Below are 18,975 nucleotides of genomic sequence, written 5' to 3'. Positions count from 1 at the left end.
AAGTGTAGGACATAGGACGTTCTATGCAACAGTCGTAGCCGTAGCTGCCAGTTCGGACACGGCAATGTGTGAGCCCTTGTTTTTCATGTGGGCGGGGCCGTATATGAGATGGGGGTGTGCGCTACAATATTAATCAAGTAAAACAGGAAAACAAAGTACACCGATCTGATTTGACGGATAGAACTAATTAATGGTGTTTATTCTACGTGGGCCATTTTGTATTGACTGAACAAGCATTACAAAATTTCGACGAACATTTTATGATTGACCGAACTAACTACATTATAGGTTTTTATTTCTACCTCCATTTTGAGGACCTTTAAAGGCAAAGAATTACATTGTTTTTTTGAACTGTCGTCGATTATTTTGTCTCAAAATCTAAGGTTGCATTTTTGAGATATCGCCGGAAATCCGGAGAGCGAAAGTAAGAATAATCCCTAAAGATGTACAATTCTGAGAAGCGTTAGGACTATGTAACTGCTGTAATCAAACAATTACATTATGTACAATAATTATTGTATACCATCTCAATCTAACCTATTTATCTCATTCCATTATTAAATTACATAAATTAGTGCTTTTTAATTGTACACATATGCTTGGAGACCTAGAAGTGACCTCTAAAGTATTAAAACCTATTTAAGGCCGGTTTGTCCAACAAATTTATATTTTCATTTATACAACTTTTTTTTCAAGATTCGAGATATTCTTTGAATAATGTTTGAATAAACCTGAAAAACGCATGTAAGGAATAAAACCATATGCAATTACAAAAACATTGTTCATTGCATCTGAATAAGTGGCGGTTGCTTCGATACCTTATACATTGTACAGATAGGCCATTAAATTGCGTACTTTTCTTTTTCTTTTTACAATACTACCTGACTGAACAGGGCATTCCACAACTGCAAGATACAACAAAACGGCAAGAGAAGTTATGACCAACGAGACACTTCCTTAGTCAGAATTTACCTCTGATGCCCCCATCTTGGTCATGTTCCTCGTATCCAATAACAATAATGAAAGGTGATAACTATTTTGCACGTGGGAACAAGACTATTTTGTGCTTCCAGCCTCGGTTTGGTAGCATTGATATCAATGGGTGAAAATTCAAGATGGCTGCATAGTGATAAAGGTCTATACCTTGACGGATTCTGTGTCTAAATGTTCTCACTTCAACTAACTCAATCAAAGTAAAAGCAAAATGTAATATACGGAGCCCCTCAAGGGACATGACGAAAATGTCTTATTATTTTAATGCCTATTGTCCTATACCAAGAGTTTTTATACTTCGTACGCCCAAAATCATTTCTTGCACTCGAAGATAAAACATATTCACCAAAAAAGGACACATGCATAATGACCCTTATAGATCTCTCTTTGTACTAGTATAATTTAGAGAACTATCAAAATTATTGTGCTAAGAAACATAGAACACTTTAAACCAACATAAATCCCAACTATCCCTAACAAGAGAACAGTGGCAGCTGTTGAAGTCGTACCAGTTTCTTTTGTCCTCATTTTTCTCCCAAAATCAGATGCAAACATTGTTAAACAATTCTTCCTTTTGGAATCGAAGAGCCCCAAATTATTTGAACGAAAAAAACAAACAAATTAAATAATCTGACACATTGAGCTTTTTCGCGCCCGATTTGGGGAACTACCGTCCATCGGTTTGTCTTGTGACTGTGTCAAGGACTGCGGCTGGCCTTGTTGTTGTGGGCTAAGTTGGTGGTCAACTGCGGTAGGTCCTATATCGGCAGGACGACTTGCCCTGTTGCCTGATAATTCAGGCTGTGGTTTTACTCCAGGCGGTGATATTTTCAAGAAAGCCATCCTTCCGTCTTCCAGTGCAACAATAAATGTATTGCATTTCCTTGAGATGACAGCCGTCCGTACTTTAGAGTACGTGTGGTACCTCATGACGCACTGGGCTGTCTCCACGTCCCACAATTGAACATAGCTATCATCTTGTGCTAACGAAAGCAGTAACCGATTATCAGGACTAAACACCAACTGTCTGATGTCCGATTCGTGGGCATGCGTAATCGTATGCTTCAGCGATTTTGATTGGATATTCCAAATGATGATTTCACCGCCATTTGCCCCCGATGCAGCGATAGTTCCCTCAGAAGAGAATGCAACTGCCTTGACCCATTCACCGTGACCTTCCATTGTAGCTATGAGTGATGCATTACTAAGGGCCCAAAGGTAAACAGTGCTGCTGCTACCTGAGATGAGCATAGTCTCATCTGCAGATACCGCATAGGTATGTACTTTATCTTTATGCTCAAGCGCTGCCGACACTCTTCCAGTATCACCTTGGATCAGCTGTAAAATTTTACTTTTTCCCGACTCGTCATACATTTGTATTTCAAATTGATTGACGAACAGACCTGACGAAAGCATGTGGAGAGAAGTTGACCTCAACCCGATGACTTGAAGAGTCTCTCCTGTTTTCAGGTTACAGATTCTGATTTCGAACTTCGGACGCTGGAGTCCAATAGCGACTCTCCTGTCATCTGGGGTTATCACTAAACAAGACACGTGCAGCATCATCTCTGTGAACGCACCCCTCACGTCAAAGTCTGGCAGACCCAAGACGTACCAGTGACGGGAGCCACACCCTACCATGAAACTGTCATCACTACTGATGGCAGCATCGTGACAGTCGCCATCTTCCGGTGCTTCTAGACTCTTGACAACCTTGCCGGTTCTTACGTCCCATACCTTAATTGTGCCATCGGAGCTCGTCGTGATGACATTGTCGTCACACTTCATTCTAAGTACCAGGAGAACGTAATCGTTGTGTTTAGCTAGAGTACGTTCTAGCTCTTTGGTGGATTCAGACGCGTTGATATTACCAAGGTCCCAAACACGGACGTTTTTGTCTTTAGATGCGGTGAGGATCTTGGAGCTGTCCGGTGTTACATCCACTGCCAAAACTGCCAGGTCGTGAGGCAGTATGGTAGCTACTTCTAAGTTATGAAGGTGGAAAACTGCAGCTTCAGACTTGGTATTGCAAGATGCAACAACATACCTAAAAAGAAAAGCAACAAACATACAGATAACATTTGGTTAAAGACATAAACAGATTTTTGTTTTACGCACGGGAGTTAAAACAAAATTTTAAGAAGTTGACACAGACAGAAAAAACGGACATATTTTGAGAATGTTCGTCTTTTTTTAAATGTAAGTGTACTTTTTGTAACACTAACACACAATGAGCTTACTTTTCATCAGGTGTAACAGTCATGCTATCAATTGATTCTCTGTCGAAGTATTCCTGTTGCAGGAGTCGAGTTCTCTCTGTGCCTTCACCGGTTCCGAAAACTCTGACCAGTCCACAGCAATGTCCGGAAACGACTCGTGAGTTGTCCTTCGTGATGAACATGGCCCTTATCGTTGAGCTGGAATCTGGGTCCGTCGACTCTCCAAGGAACTTGAAGTCGGGGAAACTGTGGATCGAGACGTCACCTCCGTGTACTGCAAGAAGCCGCTGGTCATCGGACAGAGCGATCTTAATGATGGGCAGGTCACGATCATCAGTCATCTCACGAAGTGGTTCTCCTTTGATTATGTCCCACAGCACGATAGTGTGATCATTGGAGAACGAAGCGGCTATCTGCCGGTCGTCTATCACCATCGATAGAACTCCATTTATATGATCTTGGAGGTAAACAAAGGTGGAGTTACAAGTAAGTGAGGGTAACGACTATGGTAGCTAAGAACCTGTAAATTCTGTACCACTTTGGAACGTTATACAATAATTTAGGGGAAAATGACAGCTTTATTATTTCTAATCATATAAATTGTCAGAATTAGAAATCGACAGCATTTTTACATAACGAGACCGTAGAAAACTGGAACTCACCTGTTTGCTTGTACAACCAATGCATAACTCGCCCAGTCTCCAGATTCCAGACGACCACCACATCTCTGGCCTCATCTTCATAGTCCTCATCGTCCCAGTCATCTCCAAGCTCCTTCTTCTTGTTGCTCTTGTGTTGCCGTTTCCCCTCAGCTATGATTTCATCATCTTCACAGTCGGTATCTTCATTTTCGCCATCGTAGTCGATTAATGTCTGCAGGCCAGCCACAGCATACTTGCCGTCCTGGCTGATCGTAACATTGGATGTACCTTTACCAGTGTGACCCTTGAGGCGGTGAATCAGATCTCCGGTCTCCACGTTCCAATAACAAATTTTGCCTGATTTCATGTACTCTCCGCTGTGGCTGTACGTTAAACAATACTGATCGTCCATCGTCATTTCGATTCCATACACAGCCTCACGGTGGCCCGTCAACGTGTGAATCAAACTGCCATTTTCAACCAGCCAGATGCGAGCGGTGGTGTCTTTCGAGCCAGTTATTGCCAGTCGAGAGTCGTGTGATATTGACAGAGCAACAACTTCCTCGGTATGACCCTCCAGTGACGTCACCAGCATCCCACCTGGTGGCTTTAAACATGTGCTGATTGGTAGCATTGGGTGTAACACGAGACCTCTTTCTGAGGCTTGTTGTAGAAGTTCTTTCAGATTGGGATATTTATCCGTAGCATTTATCAACCGTCCCATAATCTCCGGTGCTAATTGATCAGGATCGTTCGAGATAATGGATGAAGACAGTCGGAGTGCACTGCTGAGAATGCTTAGCTCATCATCTTGCTTCTTCTCTCCTACTCTATCGAAATCATCCAAAGCTTCTTGCATCGAGAGAGCCTTGATTTTGCTGAGGAGGAAGTCAAAGTTACAGAGAGCAAATTTCTTCAAAGAATCCAAGTCTTCTGCTCCCAACAGATGAAACGGCAGCTGTGTTAGCTTCCGGATGTTATACTTGGCATTAACTTGGTCTTTCAGTCCAGTGAACTGTAGTGGTTGGCTTGAAACTTGACGGTTCTCTTCAGACTCTGCAGGGACTTTAAAACGCTCTACTTGAAGAGCTGAATATCGGCATGGCTTCTTACGATCTCCTGCCCAGGTGCCATTAAAATACTCTCCACATGTCTGATGAAGCTTCTTCCTGAGGTCGGGATCACTGAGATACCGCTGCCTGGCCGTCTCGATGAACTGACGGTGATACCAATAGGTGACTGTCACTCCATCTGCATCTCGGTCTACCAGATACGAGCTGATGTCGTTCTTGATTCTTGTCCACAATGAAGGAGGGATTCGACGCACCGGTGGCATCCAGAACTGGTACACGTCATTCAATACATCGTCATCTAATGAGAGAATGTCATCAAGTTCCATCTCAGTTAGACCGTCTGGAGATAGAGTGATGTAAGCTAAGGCCCTGGATACGAGGATACGTCCATGGTACTCCTCAAGCTGCTGAAAGATAAGATTGATCATATCGTGGATACTGGATGCGAGAATGCATTTCTCTGCAGACTGGTATGAATGCCATTTTATGCATTGATCAAAGGTAAGTTTCAGGAATAGTGGCAGACTGCACTCGTTGACAGCTTTTGCAATGATGTCAAACTGGGAGCTTGCCATTTCTTTGCTTGCAGTCACCAGCCACGACTTAATAATCGTTGTGCTCTCTTCTGGTGAAAACTGCGTCACTTGGATGTATTGCCCTGAGTTGGGGAGTCGTTCCTTAAGTTTATCCAGGATGCCGTGCTCTTTGGGTAAGGTTGAGACAATGAGGGCGACATGCGGGGGCAGCGTCTTGGGGAGCCATGCCAGCCGATGTGCTCCATGGTCGGCCGATAATTGATCGAGAGAATCCAAGAAAATGACGAGAGGTTTTGCTTTTGTGGCGAACTGCAGAAACTTTACAAAAGCTGTAACAAGTTTGTTGTATTCAGTAGGAACTTGGAACTCTGACTGGTTGTAAACTTGCTGGATTTGTTTGCACAACGTCTCTAGTACCCGCTGAATTGATGCGGTGTTTGGGCTCGTACCGAGGAATCGAATGACGACAGCGGCATCACTTCCAGATAACCAGGTTTGTTTCACGAGTGAAACACATTTTGCCATGACTGACGTTTTTCCACATCCAGATTCACCATGCAGTACCAGAGGCAAACCTTTCTCCTCCTGACTACTTTCCTTCCTCGTTGTCCACTTCAATACATATCTCTGAACCTCACCGATGACGTCCTCCCTACCCAGGAACCCAATACACTTGGTCACACAGAATGACAGGTGTTGGAGAATTTCTTGATGCAAAGGGTTGTCCAGGCTCGCCGCTTTCTCTTTCATCACTCCAGCATCGACCATACCGACCATCTTAGTATAGAACGCATCAAGGAACCGTTCCAGATATTCTTTGTGCCGCTTATTCTCAACATGAACCCCTTCTTTTGACCATTCGCCGAGGTCAGTAACTATGATATTGGTAGAGGGGAGTACCCGGGGAACTTCGTTGTCGCGTAGGTTAGACAAAAGTGCCTGGGCATCGGTATCAACTTTCCCAGATTGGATGTCAATGAATGATGAAGCTTCTCTTACTTCACCTTTGGTCTCTAAATCGCTGAACTTCCGGACAAAACACAGGCAATGCTCCTTTTGATCGGATGGTGCGTTCAAAATGCCGTGCTGTACCTCGTCTTGTGTAACTATTAAAAATAAAAAAACCACCTCTGTTTAGTAAAATGCCTTTGGTATTGGTGTCTAAATGAACGTCTTAATTGATTCACAGAAAGCAATACGCAGTTTTTCAGTGGCCATGCTGATGGCCAAATTAGTCGCTTGGCAATGTCTTAATACAACTGTTTCCAACTTAAAGCCTAACCTCATAAATGTTTACTAACCTGATACAGTATACTTCTTTGCCTTCTCCGGTGTAAGAACTTTCTTTGTTTCAGCCTCTTCTGCAGCAAAGCGTAACTGGCTCTGAAGTAGCTCAAACGTCGACCACCACTCACCCTGTTGCTCCTTCGATTTGATTGGCTCGTCACGGCGATTAAAGTATGGTAGCTTAGAGCTAATTGGCTGCAACACGTAAACAGGAGGAACGCAGTTGTCGTCACGCAGGAACCACATGTCCAGTTTTTCTGTTGGTTTCTCGTTCCGGATCAACGCATCTCGAAGAAGGGTGAATTCGTCGTTTTCAATTTTTGGCGGGAAAGGTCGATACCCGTATTTCTGACACAGAAAAGTCTGTAAAGTGAAATGAAAGTGTATTTCGTTTTAAAAGTTCTATAATGGCATGTTAGCATTCCAATAAATTTCATCACTTATCATTCACCGATATACAACATCAAACTGTATTTGAACTATTTTGAAGCCACTCACCACAAAGTTTGGTCCCACGGAGAGGCGTTGGCATTGAGCTATTTCGGCCATGCATAATTGTGACGTCATGTGATCGTCTGTCGCCTCGTCCCGAACTCCCCATCTCATGTCGATAACTTGAAACTCCAGACCATGATTAGACTTGCAGTAGTCCTTAAGACGGGGATACACGTCGCGCATTAATGCATTGCGTTCCGTTGAAGTATCTATCAAAGGAAGTCGAAAATCAAAGACACTAGCTGAAGGGAAAATATTTTTTCAGTAAGTTTATAACCGCAAAATAGGCCGTAAAACACATAATAAATCTAAAGAGCAAAACTAAAAATGGAAGTAGGCGGCAGGACAATTTAAATCAAATTTCCATAATACAAACAACGAGAGCGTCGTTTGCCAATATCGGTTTTTTTTTCAGCTTTGACGTACTTTTTACCATGGTTTTTAACAATAATGTGAGATAGAAAGTGCTGCTTATTTTGTTTATTGTAAGATGTTAACATAGCAAGTAGTCTAAAGTAAAAGTGTGTGCTTTTTGTTTGTAAGCCATAAGTTACACTAAATACAAATCACAAATTGATACGAGTCTCATGGTTTGTAAACTAATGAACATCCAAGAGCCATCCATCACGGCTCACAAACAACGTGACATACAATTAATATTTATCCATCAAAACGTAAATCATCATAAATCTTGACATAAATATCATGGTTCATATAAGCCTCTTTTAAAGTTGCCTCAATTTCGGTTATTTTATGATTCACCATGATTTAAAGCCACTGGACCCTTTCGGTAAACAGTGTTGCCCAAGGCCCACACTTTGTGTACCACAACTTCTATATCAAATAACAAACCTGTGAAAATTAAGGCTCAATCGGTCATCGGAGTCGGGAGAAAACAACGGAAAGACCCACCCTTGTTTCCGCGCGTTTTGCCGTGTCATGACATGTGTTTAAAATAAATCCGCAATTCTCGTTAACGAGAATTTATATTGTTTTGCTGTTTTCTCAAAAAGTAAAGCATTTCATGGGATAATATTTCAAGAGAAGTCTTTCACCATTGCCTTCTGTAAACCCTGTAAGTTATTTGTAAATCTGTGAACTTTTTTTTTTCTGAACCGAAAGGGTCCAATGGCTTTAAAAAACATAATGTACCATAATATTTTCATGGCTTATATCTGAAACCATTAGCCTCGTATTAATCATATAAAAGCAATTATTGTTGGCAACACTTTAATTTTATGTACATTTACAACCACGGCAACGTGACAAACATGCGAAAACAATAGTTAGACAAACGGCACCCAATGTTTTGAGTTATACGAAGTCGTTCGTGCAACCTAATGATAAGTTTTACAATTACACAAACGTATGCCCCCATTACATCTAAGACATGAATCATGGTTTGTACATATTAAATTTCCCCGTGTCCCCCCCCCCCCCAAACCTGCACACATCCAACGTGTTGCCAGTCCCTTTCAGGAATAATACTATTTGTTTCCAATCACTTTATTTTGACAGTGCTTACATAATCTTATCGCAAATGTGTGCAGATCAGAGTTCACAGTTATTTTTTTCCAAAATTACAGATCTCAATTCATAATGTTGTACGGTGGAATAAGGTGTATATACTTTACCTGTGAATGTAGAACTGGTGAATATACGCACAACTTTAGAACGTTGCTTGGGCAACTGGCGGCTCAAGTCACCCTGCAATATCACACGCTGTACATCCATGGTTATAGCCCTACCGTCATCGACCGAACTCTAAACACCGTTTAAGAAACTGAGATAATGCAATACTGCACAGTTCCACAGCACTTATCTTATCTGTAGTCGGTGTGTGTATTCATTGCTCACTTTGCTTACGATTTATATCTGGTGTGTTTTTTATTGCGGAAATCACGTTAGCATGTGCTTTACCAGTTACACTACACTTGACATTACCCTATACACACCACTCAATGGAAAACGAAAGCTGCACTGGTTCATGTACCCATAGGCAGAACTGTGTTGGTTTTTCTTTCATAAAGGAATTATAAGGGTTTGATTATTGCTATCGACATTGACCGACCTTGGTTAGGATTCGATTTGGTTGTTAACTAGGCCATAAAGGTGGCATGCCACATACAAGACTTGAACTAGTCATTCGTGCGTTTACATACTCTTTTGTTTCACATAAAAAATCATTTATAATGGCAAATTTTATAAAAACCAAAAGGACTATTATTCAGTCGAAGTCTTACTTGACATTCGATTCTGTTACTGTCATCTTGCCAACTTTGATATAGATATAAGCCAAATTCAGGCATGACTTAAGGTCCATGGACTTGTGGAAGTCTATGTGATACGGTATTTTGGTTGCCACGGTAGCACATCATTGTTTACTGTTGCTATGGGAAGCCAATATCAACACGTACACACCTTGGGTAGTTACGGCACAATTTTTACGCGATAACCTTCACATAAAATGAAATATTTATTTATGCGCTACGTCTTCATATTTGAGGGTTTTCTTTTCAGTGTTTTTGTTTTATAATTGATAGATATTTTTTGTGGAAATTCGGAGAGGTATTAGTCGGGGAAATACTTGAAATTCACTTCAATTCAATGTGTTATGTATATTAAAGGAACACGTTGCCTTGGATCGGTCGAGTTGGTCTTTGAAAAGCCTTTGTAACAGTTTCTTATAAAATGCATATGGGTAGAAAGCTGTTGTAAAAGTAGAATACAATAATCCACACAAACATGCCTCGAAATTGCGTGGTTTTCCTTTTACCTCGTCGACTAAACACGTCGGCCATTTATGGGGGTCAAAATTTTGACTCCCATAAATGGCCGACCATGTTAGTTCGCACAGTAGAAGGAAAACCACGCAATTTCGAGGCAAACTTGTGTGGATCATTGTATTCTACTTTTAAAACATCTTTCCAACCATATGCATTTTATAAAAAACGGTTACAAACGCTTTTGTTTTGACCAACTCGTCCGATCCAAGGCAACGTGTTCCTTTAAGTCACACAGTATAGGCTGAATTGCGTTGAATAGGGCTTATACAAGGACATCGAGAAACTATAAAGGATAAGAATTACATTAGGGACTAAGACAAAATAAACATATTAATCTAAAATACACATTGCAAGATAAGAGAACATTAAAAACAAGATATAACATGGAACCAAACAGAATGGTCCGGACAATTTAAAAAACAAGGAAACTATTTTGAACAACAGATTATGTCTCATAAACGTTGAAGCAAGCACCCCAATTTCCAAAATTAGTTCTACAGACAATGTCGTTATGTCAGTGCGTCACCATACTCACAGAAAATGTTGTTCCGGTAGATATCGATGTGCTTCTAGCCTACTCGCCGTAGCATGGTTGCCCTTGAGGGACACACACAATTTAAACATTGATACGGTGGCTGATCTCCGCCAACAAATAAACCCTTTTTCAGTAGGGCGTTATTATACACATAATGAATGTTTATGAGTGCAATGGTGCGAATAATATGTTCATGAGTTGAAAGATGGAATGTTCTTTTCAACGAGGCGGAGCCGAGTTGAATGGAACATTCCAGCTTTCGCACCATTGCACGAATGAAAAACATTCATTATTTGTTTTATATAACATCCAAGTAGATCTTTGTCATTTTGAAAACAAACAAAGCGTAGGCCTACAATTTTTAATTGTAAAAGCCGAATGCTAGTAATTTTACTAATTTTTATGCCTTGCAGTAACACTGCTGCAGCGTTACCAAAGACACGCGCACGCACGCAGTGATGTTTTTACTCAGCTTTTTCGTTCCATCCGAAAAGTACCATTGCACGCTGCGTGCAATGGTACTTTTCGGATGGAACGAAAAAGCTGAGTAAAAACACGGTCGGCCATTAGTTGTTGGAGTCAAAAATTAGACTCCCATAAATGGCCGACCGTGTTAGTCACAAGCTAGGTAAAGGAAAACTGCGCATTTTGCGAGGCTTGTTGGGTGGATCATTGTATTCTACTTTTTAACAACATGTTTCTACCCATATGCATTTTATAACAAACGGTTACAAACGCTTTTCAAAGACCAACTATAGACCGATCCGTGTTTTTAGATATTCTTGTTCAAGTTTTGTAAAGTGTTTTATGTTTTCTTCACAAGTTAAGGGCTAAAGCGTGTTATTATTCTACTCTTCCACAAGTTGTTTTCCAAAGGGAGAAGTTAAAGAATAAAACAGCGCTTTCCAGCCAATCTGTATTTTTAATAGTAATTATATTATGCCAAATAATTCAGAAAAAAATATGAAAACTTGTAGATTTAGCATCCGTTTTAAAAAACAAAATATGGGGATAGCATACAAATTATATTTATTAAATAATGTTCACAGAAACGACGCCTATCGATTAATGTTAGCAAAAAACCATCAGCTAAAAGCAAGGTCCACGGTGACAAGCATTTTTCTAGTCCTCAATCACGAAGGGTGATATTATGTCAAGTACATATATAGCAAGAATAAAAAATATATAAAAATAAAACTCACAGTTAATTATAAGCACTTTTGTTTTCTGGAAACACTTTGTGGTTAAAAAACTATGCGACAGAAATCTTCCTAGGAAGAAGGGTTCTATGTAAGGGCAAAATTGTGTGATGCACTCATAATAATAGATAGAGTCCTTATGAAAGGAAACCTCTGGTGCAAATTTTTACTGCGTTATGGAATTCTTTCAGAGCAAATTTGAACCGTGATGGGATTAATGGTCTGTACATTCCAAATAGAAATGTGCTGCTCAGTCAGAAGGGTAACTTACTTTTGGGGTTGATTGAATGTCACCGAAAATCAGGAATTAACCGAAACCAAAAATCCTGTCCCAAAAAAATCTACAGACCAATATAATCATGTAATAAAATTAGAAGATTTGAGATTTCGACAAAATTCCAATCGGAAATGTACTAAATACAATGGCAATACGGCATTTGACATCTTTTTAATGTGAGTTTTGAAACTTGTAGTATTTTCTCCAGGATTCTACTCCCCCCCCCCCCCCCCACCCACCCACCGATAAAAGCTGTGGCACTTTTTGCACCAATAACAAACTTCCTTTCGTCTTTCCTCATTTGGGGGGGGGGGGGGGGGCAGCGGATTACAACCATGAAAATGTCTAAACATTATTTAAAAAACACAATTTTTGAGAAAAAATCACTTCATCAAGGGAGGCTAGCTATTTTTATTTATTTTTATAGGGCGTATAGGGCGTTATTACGCCCTAATAGGGCGTTATAACGCCCTATTTCTCAATTAGGGCGATATAACGCCGTTATTTAGGGCGTTATAACGCCGTATAGGGCGTTATAACACATGTAATGTCAAATCCATTATGGAGGCATGGAACTGGGGCCCGCGCGCTTTTATAGTAGGGTAGGGCCTCGGCAAAAACACTTTATTATGCTCTCCGATGGAACAAGGACAATTCAGAGACGTAGGTTTCAATATTCGTTTGACAATTATAAATAAGACTTTTGCAAGTCTGTTGCCCTTTGCAAAGTATGTCTTGGGTCTTTGGAACCGTTTTATTGTGTTGAAGATTTACAAAACTATAACGTCGACCGTGTTGAGATATCTCCGAAAATCCTGAGCTAAAATGTATACGGAGGAAGACCCCTTATGTAACCAACTGACTTGGAAGCAGTAAATTGGTTACGTAGTTATTTTAATTCATCGAATTCCTTTCCTAACAAGTAATTTCAATTTATTAAGAATACTTGCAGTTCGCTGAGGCGTTAAGGGTGTGACGCAGAGCTATCCTGCATTGGCAGCGCTTTACTCAAATTATTCCCACACAAGAAGCGACAGCGGCAAGACGTGTTTGGAGTCTTTCGTTCTTTCCGTTATTTTGGTTAACAATTTTGACTTGACTTAAGCTACATGTTCCGTCAACAAATTTAATGACATATAGCTCCCTGCCACAGCCCGACGAAACCCGTAAGTTGCAAATTGTTATTAATAAATACGGGAATTGCTTTACTTGATATTATTGTACAACTTGTTGAGAGCGTATACTTTCATTGCTTATAATTTAGTATTGTACAAGTTGAGAGTGCAGGGTTGCTTATCATTTAATTGTACATCTTGTTGAGTATGCGGACTTTCATTTGTTCCACTTATTATAAATAGCCCCTTTCTGCAGACAGCCATTTCGGATTTTTAAACCTAGTGTTAAAATTAACTATGCAAGTTACTAATGTAAAGAACGACCATTTGACCACACTACAGAAATGCAGTATCATGATACCGCAGCTGGTATATCCATGTCGATGTCTCCCGAAGTCTAACCCTCTGGCAATAAACACGTCCTAACAACTTGGTAAGGTACAAGTAATATTCATTGTGTTTTCTGTAAAATGGTTTTTAGTATAACCATAATAATTTTTATGTCTTTAGTTATACACCGTCACAGATGTATTCGACGAACGGTGTTCGTCTCTGACCGTTCGTACCTAAAATCAATCATTTTATAAATGTTTGAGCAACCAACGACAGGAAACTTTATTCTCAGCATGATTAAGCCTGATGAAAATACAGACCGTGCATAGTTTCTGTCACGGTGCAGCTTGCACAATCTTGCGGTAAACGGGAATCAAAGTTGGGGTTCGAAAACATGTGAGGGTCGACAACGTATGACGCTACGATAGTAATTGAATAATATTTTTTGATTTATTTTGCACGCCATACTAGCTTCTGAATATTCAATAAAATACCAACCAATGAAAGGTGTGAAAACATAATATTGACGTTGCTCCAATGTCGTGCATGCATGAGCACTGTAATAAAAAGTGTCGGACTGTCTCTCGCAGCATGAAGTGAAGGCCATTGTTAAAAAATTGGATAGATGATTTGAAAAAAAAACCATTCAGTTTTTGATTGTGAACAATTTTCCTGTTATCCTACTGAAAACACATGACACAAGGATACACACTAGCTTGCTAAGCTGAATGAGGCTTCACGAAACAGTATAGAATAGAATTTAGAATTGTGAAACCATGGCGGGTGAAACTTGAAACAGAGAAAGGACCGCACCGATAAGATTAAAATTAAATATCAAACAGTTTGTTTGGTAGGCCTACTTACCTCTGTGTGTGCCCCGGAGATCATTATGTGCCCTCAAAGTTGCATTGTGTGGCACTTTCGTCTGCTTTCGTCTTTTGAATCAACTTCTAACTTCCTTGATGATGGGGAGGCGTAAAAAAAACAAGTTTTTAATACCGCCGCTAAAAAAGTGTGTCCTTGCGGGCTCTTGAGGGCGCTGTTAACATCAACAAAAACAAGGGCTGCCGTCGAAAAATCACAGCGAAGCCAGCCAAAGTCATCAAATTCACGGTCACCACTGAGTTACTCATTTCCGATGTTCGGGTGCCTGCAATTACTTTTGGTAATGACATTACGTACGTAAACACAAGAATTTGATTTCAATGGGTTGTGCAATGTATTCTAAACGATCTCGGGATCGTAAGTAGTAAACGTGATCACGTCAACATGAAAACGAGAGTAAAGAAACGAAAACTTAGCCAAGTCGTCGGTAGCTCCACCGTCCCCGCACGCATCAAGGCGACTCAACGGGCAACAACCAGCACTGGTGGTGGTGGTACTGGTAGAAATGGTACGTACATGTAAGATCATACTGGAAGAATATTCAATCACGCTTAGAATTAGATATTGATGATGAATCAATGAACCATGATCTTATCATGCTTATTTTTTACTAGTGTGACCATGGTCCCTGCATGGAGCCTACTCTCCCTCAATTTGGTGTGACACTGACATATTGTTAGTGTGACATATGATTATGAAGATATATGTACAATTTGCAAAGCTGAGCAACAATGAACCATTTTGTAACTTCTCTCCTCCGTCTAAAATAATTATTTATATGGCATTATTTAATGCACAACATACAATAACTTGTTGTATAATTTGTTTTAGTTAATATGAACTCTGTATTTTAGTAGTAGCCCCATGGCATAACAAACTCTGGACTGTAGTGTACTCCGTCCAATTGAATTCTTGGCTCATATTTAGTATTACCCATGGCTCTATGTCCCGTCCGAAGACAATGGTTTTAAGTGCCAGGGTGCCCCCATGTATAAAGACTAAGAGTCAAATCCACAATCCCCTGATCAGAAACACCAGTGTGCCTGACCACTTGACCACACAGCAAGCTGCATATGTGCCAGACCAGTAGTTGCGATAACATTACCCTCCTTCCGCCGTCGAGAGGAGGGTTATGCTATCACAACTACCAGACTAGCATGACCAGTTTGCTTTGTAGTTCTGCTATCGATATTGGAACGAACCTCATAGTTCTATTCTAGGAGTACTTTATCCCCATACATATCTATGCATCTTGTCTCTGATATAACACGAAAGTTAGAGCATACATTTGTTTACTGTATTTATTTAGGCTCATCAAGTACAAAGGAGGATTCCAGTGAAGTTCAACAGAGCAAGAAGAGAAGAAAGAGAAGTAGTCTGACAGTGGCTCCCAAAAGACGAACATCAACAAGACTGAGAAAACCTACAAAAAGAAGTCCATATTTTGGCAAGGGGGCAGTGAAGGCTCCCAAGAAACCACCAAAGAAGAAGTGGACTCCACCCAAGTCACCATTTAATCTGGTACAGGAGAGTTTATTTCATGATTCGTGGAAGTTGCTTGTTGCCACCATGTTCTTGAACAGAACTACAGGTGAATATTGACCGCATGCATAACGCGGAACGCACCTCCACATAATGTGCATATGTCTGACTTTTTGTTTTGGGAGTCCATTCCTATCTGTACATTTTGACGAAGTAAGTGACCGACAGAATATAGGTGCTTTAAAGTGCGGTCCGCATTGTGAAAGGGATCGATACCAAAATGTGAGGAAATTTGAAAAGGTCATGTGATTTTTCTAATAGTAGCTTGTATAATTGAATTTTTGCAAATTAAACAAGTTATTGGAAACGGCCAAGCTGGTTCTCAAAAGACCAAGCTTCGAGGTGTAGCTGATATTTCGAACAGTGTGCTCTGTTCTGTTCTTCTTCAGATGTTTTTTCCTTGTCATAATGTGCGCTTTTAAAGCCATTGCACACTTTCGGCAAACAGTATTGTCCAAAGCCCACACTTGTGTATCACAACTTATATGTAAAATAACAAACCTGTGAAAATTTAGGCTCAATCGGTCATCGGAGTCGGGAGAAAATAGCAGGAAAACCCACTGTTGTTTCCGCAAGTTTCGCCGTGTCATGACATGTGTTTAAAATAAATCTGTAATATTCTCGATATCGAGAATTGATATTGTTTCAATGTTTTCTCAAAAAGTAAAGCATTTCATGGAATAATATTTCCTGGTGAGTCTTTCACCATTACCTTCTATAAACCCTGTCAGTTATTTGTAAATCTGTGAACTTGTAACTTTTTTTCTGTATTGAAAGTGTCCATGGCTTTAAGGCTTTTGTAAGTAGAAAAACAAGATATACATAACGAAACATTTCACTTGTTATTTTAACAGGGGTTAAAGCAATACCAGTGCTGTGGAAGTTTTTTGAGTCTTGGCCCAATGCTGAGGTAACTCGTAAGGCCGACTGGACGGACATGGTGGAGCTACTTCACCCTCTAGGACTTCATCTGAAGAGAGCCCAAATGATCGTCAGATTCTCAGGTAAGATAATGATCTGCTCATCAATATAGGAAGGAAAATGACTTCAGTTCCCTCAGCAGATGTTAGAAAAAGAATAGCGGCTAAAACTAAGGGGGCGCAAGCGCAAGGTCCCGCCCCCCCCCCCCCCCCCCCCCCGGTTGATGTTTCCCCCTCCACCCCCTATCCATGGGGTCAAGTGAGGTCAAGGTCAAGGAACAAGAAGGGTGCCTGAAAAAATACTTTATGTTGCCAGGGATATGATCTTAATGTTAATGGCAGTAAGTGTACTATTTTTTGCATTTGGAACTCTTATTTATTTGGATAGCTTACAGTTTGAATCACAACACACTTTAGTTGAGATTTTTAACAAATTTATTGCTCAGTTTAGAAAGTCTGCTATTACAAAAAATTGCTTGCCCTTACTACACATTGCGAAGTTGATAAACTTGATAGAAAATGATATTTATTTTTGTTGGACGCACAAGTTTTGTTTGTGTAAATACTGCATATGGCGTGCAGGGCATGCTGAAATTTGATTAAATCCTACCCATTATTGGATGTTGAACCACTTGGCTGGGTAGCAATTACATGTAGAATGCTTGACACAGCTTCTGAAAGTTGCATGTAAAGGTGGTGAACATCAAAAACTCATTGTCTATCAATTAATCACCACTATACCAACTACCTTTTGAGTCTCACACTTTTAATTTACCTGTTTCTCATTACGTTTTGTTTTTCTAGATGAGTATCTATCCAAGGACTGGACTTATCCCATTGAACTCCATGGCATTGGCAAATATGGAAATGACTCTTACCGCATCTTTTGTGTTCGAGAATGGAAGGAGGTAAGCTCTTGATTCAAGATATTAGAGGAACCAATGAGCAAGTTCGAGTGAGCATCTAGACTTCACCAGAGCAGAGGTCGTAACGTAGCTCTCGAAATGACCATAGTTGACCAGGCTCCAGTGTTCGATATAGGGTGCTCATCTTATTGTGTATTTTATTTTTTCCAGGACGAACGTGGGCACTGATAAATACCTCACGTTCGTCCTGAAAAAGTGGCCTATTTTTTTCAGGATGAACGTGTGCAGATATTTACCCACATTCCATCTGGCAAAAAATACGCATCATCACGTGACCCTTCTCGTGGTGACGTCAGTGCACCTCGGGCCAGCCCCAAGTGACCCTATCCACAAGTGGGGCACTTGGGGCTGACCCGAGATGCATTGACGTCACCACGAGAAGGGTCACGTGATGATGCGTATTTTTTTCCAGGTGGAACGTGGGTAAATATCTGCACACGTTCATCCTGAAAAAAATAGGCCACTTTTCCAGGACGAACCTGGGGTAATTATCAGTGCCCGCGTTCGTCCTGGAAAAAATAAATTCTACCACTTAGATGAGCTCACCAGGGAAGCTAATCGAACGCACCCAATGTCAATCCCCCTGTACTCTATGGTTTCTGGTTAGTCTAGTCAGTCTAGACAAGTCAAGTCGCTCACCTGAACTTGCTCAATGTTGCAAACTCAGAGCCATTTGTTTTTAAAACTTTAACCCTAGTGGAAAAGGCCCATTTGCACAAAACAGTTTTTCAACAAGTTTTAAAATAAGTAACGCTCCGTCACCTAAAATTTGCACTTCTCTGTGATGTTGACGTCAAGTGAATTTAGTCGATAGTCTTTGTTTTATTGATCTTCAGGTTGAACCGACTGATCATATGCTGAACAAGTATCATGACTGGCTGTGGCAGAATTATGCGTGAGGTTGTTGCAATATCAATACTCGGGGTATGTTCTGAAATATTACTCTATACAACTTGACTTTACCTCAGTCATATAATGATAATTATACTATTCCAAAACATTTATTAGGTGCTGTGATCTGTCACAGGGAAATATCATGTAGTCATGAAGGGAAATGATGTTGAACAACTGTGGAACAGAGGGTAGTGTTTATGCTGTGGCATAACCCAACATTTGTATGGGGGGGGGAGTGGGTCAGGCGCAGGCAAGAACATAATTTGGGGTGAAGCTGTTTAATGTAAAGACCCATTCATTTGTGTGTTGTTTGGGTTTT

At 40.5% G+C, this 18,975-nt stretch overlaps 2 protein-coding genes across 9 annotated transcripts in view; one reads left to right on the top strand and one right to left on the bottom strand.

Annotated features, from left to right (window-relative positions):
* Window positions 1-14,478, bottom strand: part of LOC139950410 (putative helicase MOV-10) — a 35,354-nt gene extending 20,876 nt beyond the window's left edge. Inside the window, exons 1-7 of one of the 8 annotated variants that reach the window (XM_071949090.1) lie at window positions 10,831-10,965; window positions 10,566-10,689; window positions 7,248-7,453; window positions 6,764-7,112; window positions 3,875-6,568; window positions 3,234-3,669; window positions 71-3,040 (exon numbers count right to left, since the gene is read on the bottom strand). In XM_071949090.1, coding sequence (XP_071805191.1) covers window positions 1,615-3,040; window positions 3,234-3,669; window positions 3,875-6,568; window positions 6,764-7,112; window positions 7,248-7,427 — 5,085 coding nt within the window. In that variant the 5' untranslated portion in view covers window positions 7,428-7,453; window positions 10,566-10,689; window positions 10,831-10,965 and the 3' untranslated portion in view covers window positions 71-1,614. Of the gene's footprint in view, window positions 1-69; window positions 3,041-3,233; window positions 3,670-3,874; window positions 6,569-6,763; window positions 7,113-7,247; window positions 7,454-8,878; window positions 9,775-10,565; window positions 10,966-14,353 lie in introns of those variants that run through there. The other 7 variants (XM_071949098.1, XM_071949106.1, XM_071949071.1 and 4 more) reach the window with 7 other exon arrangements.
* An 86-nt stretch (window positions 14,479-14,564) lies between these two features.
* On the top strand, window positions 14,565-18,947 carry LOC139954148 (methyl-CpG-binding domain protein 4-like). The gene is made up of 5 exons (XM_071953838.1): window positions 14,565-14,882; window positions 15,684-15,965; window positions 16,771-16,920; window positions 17,641-17,744; window positions 18,599-18,947. The coding sequence occupies exons 1-5, from the start codon at window positions 14,759-14,761 to the stop codon at window positions 18,659-18,661; spliced, it is 723 nt and encodes a 240-aa protein (XP_071809939.1). The 5' UTR covers window positions 14,565-14,758; the 3' UTR covers window positions 18,662-18,947.
* The last annotated feature ends 28 nt before the right edge of the window (window positions 18,948-18,975 follow it).

This window comes from Asterias amurensis, chromosome 2 (assembly GCF_032118995.1).
Source record: "Asterias amurensis chromosome 2, ASM3211899v1".
NCBI lineage: Eukaryota > Metazoa > Echinodermata > Asteroidea > Forcipulatida > Asteriidae > Asterias > Asterias amurensis.
This window is presented reverse-complemented; position numbering and strand designations above follow the sequence as displayed.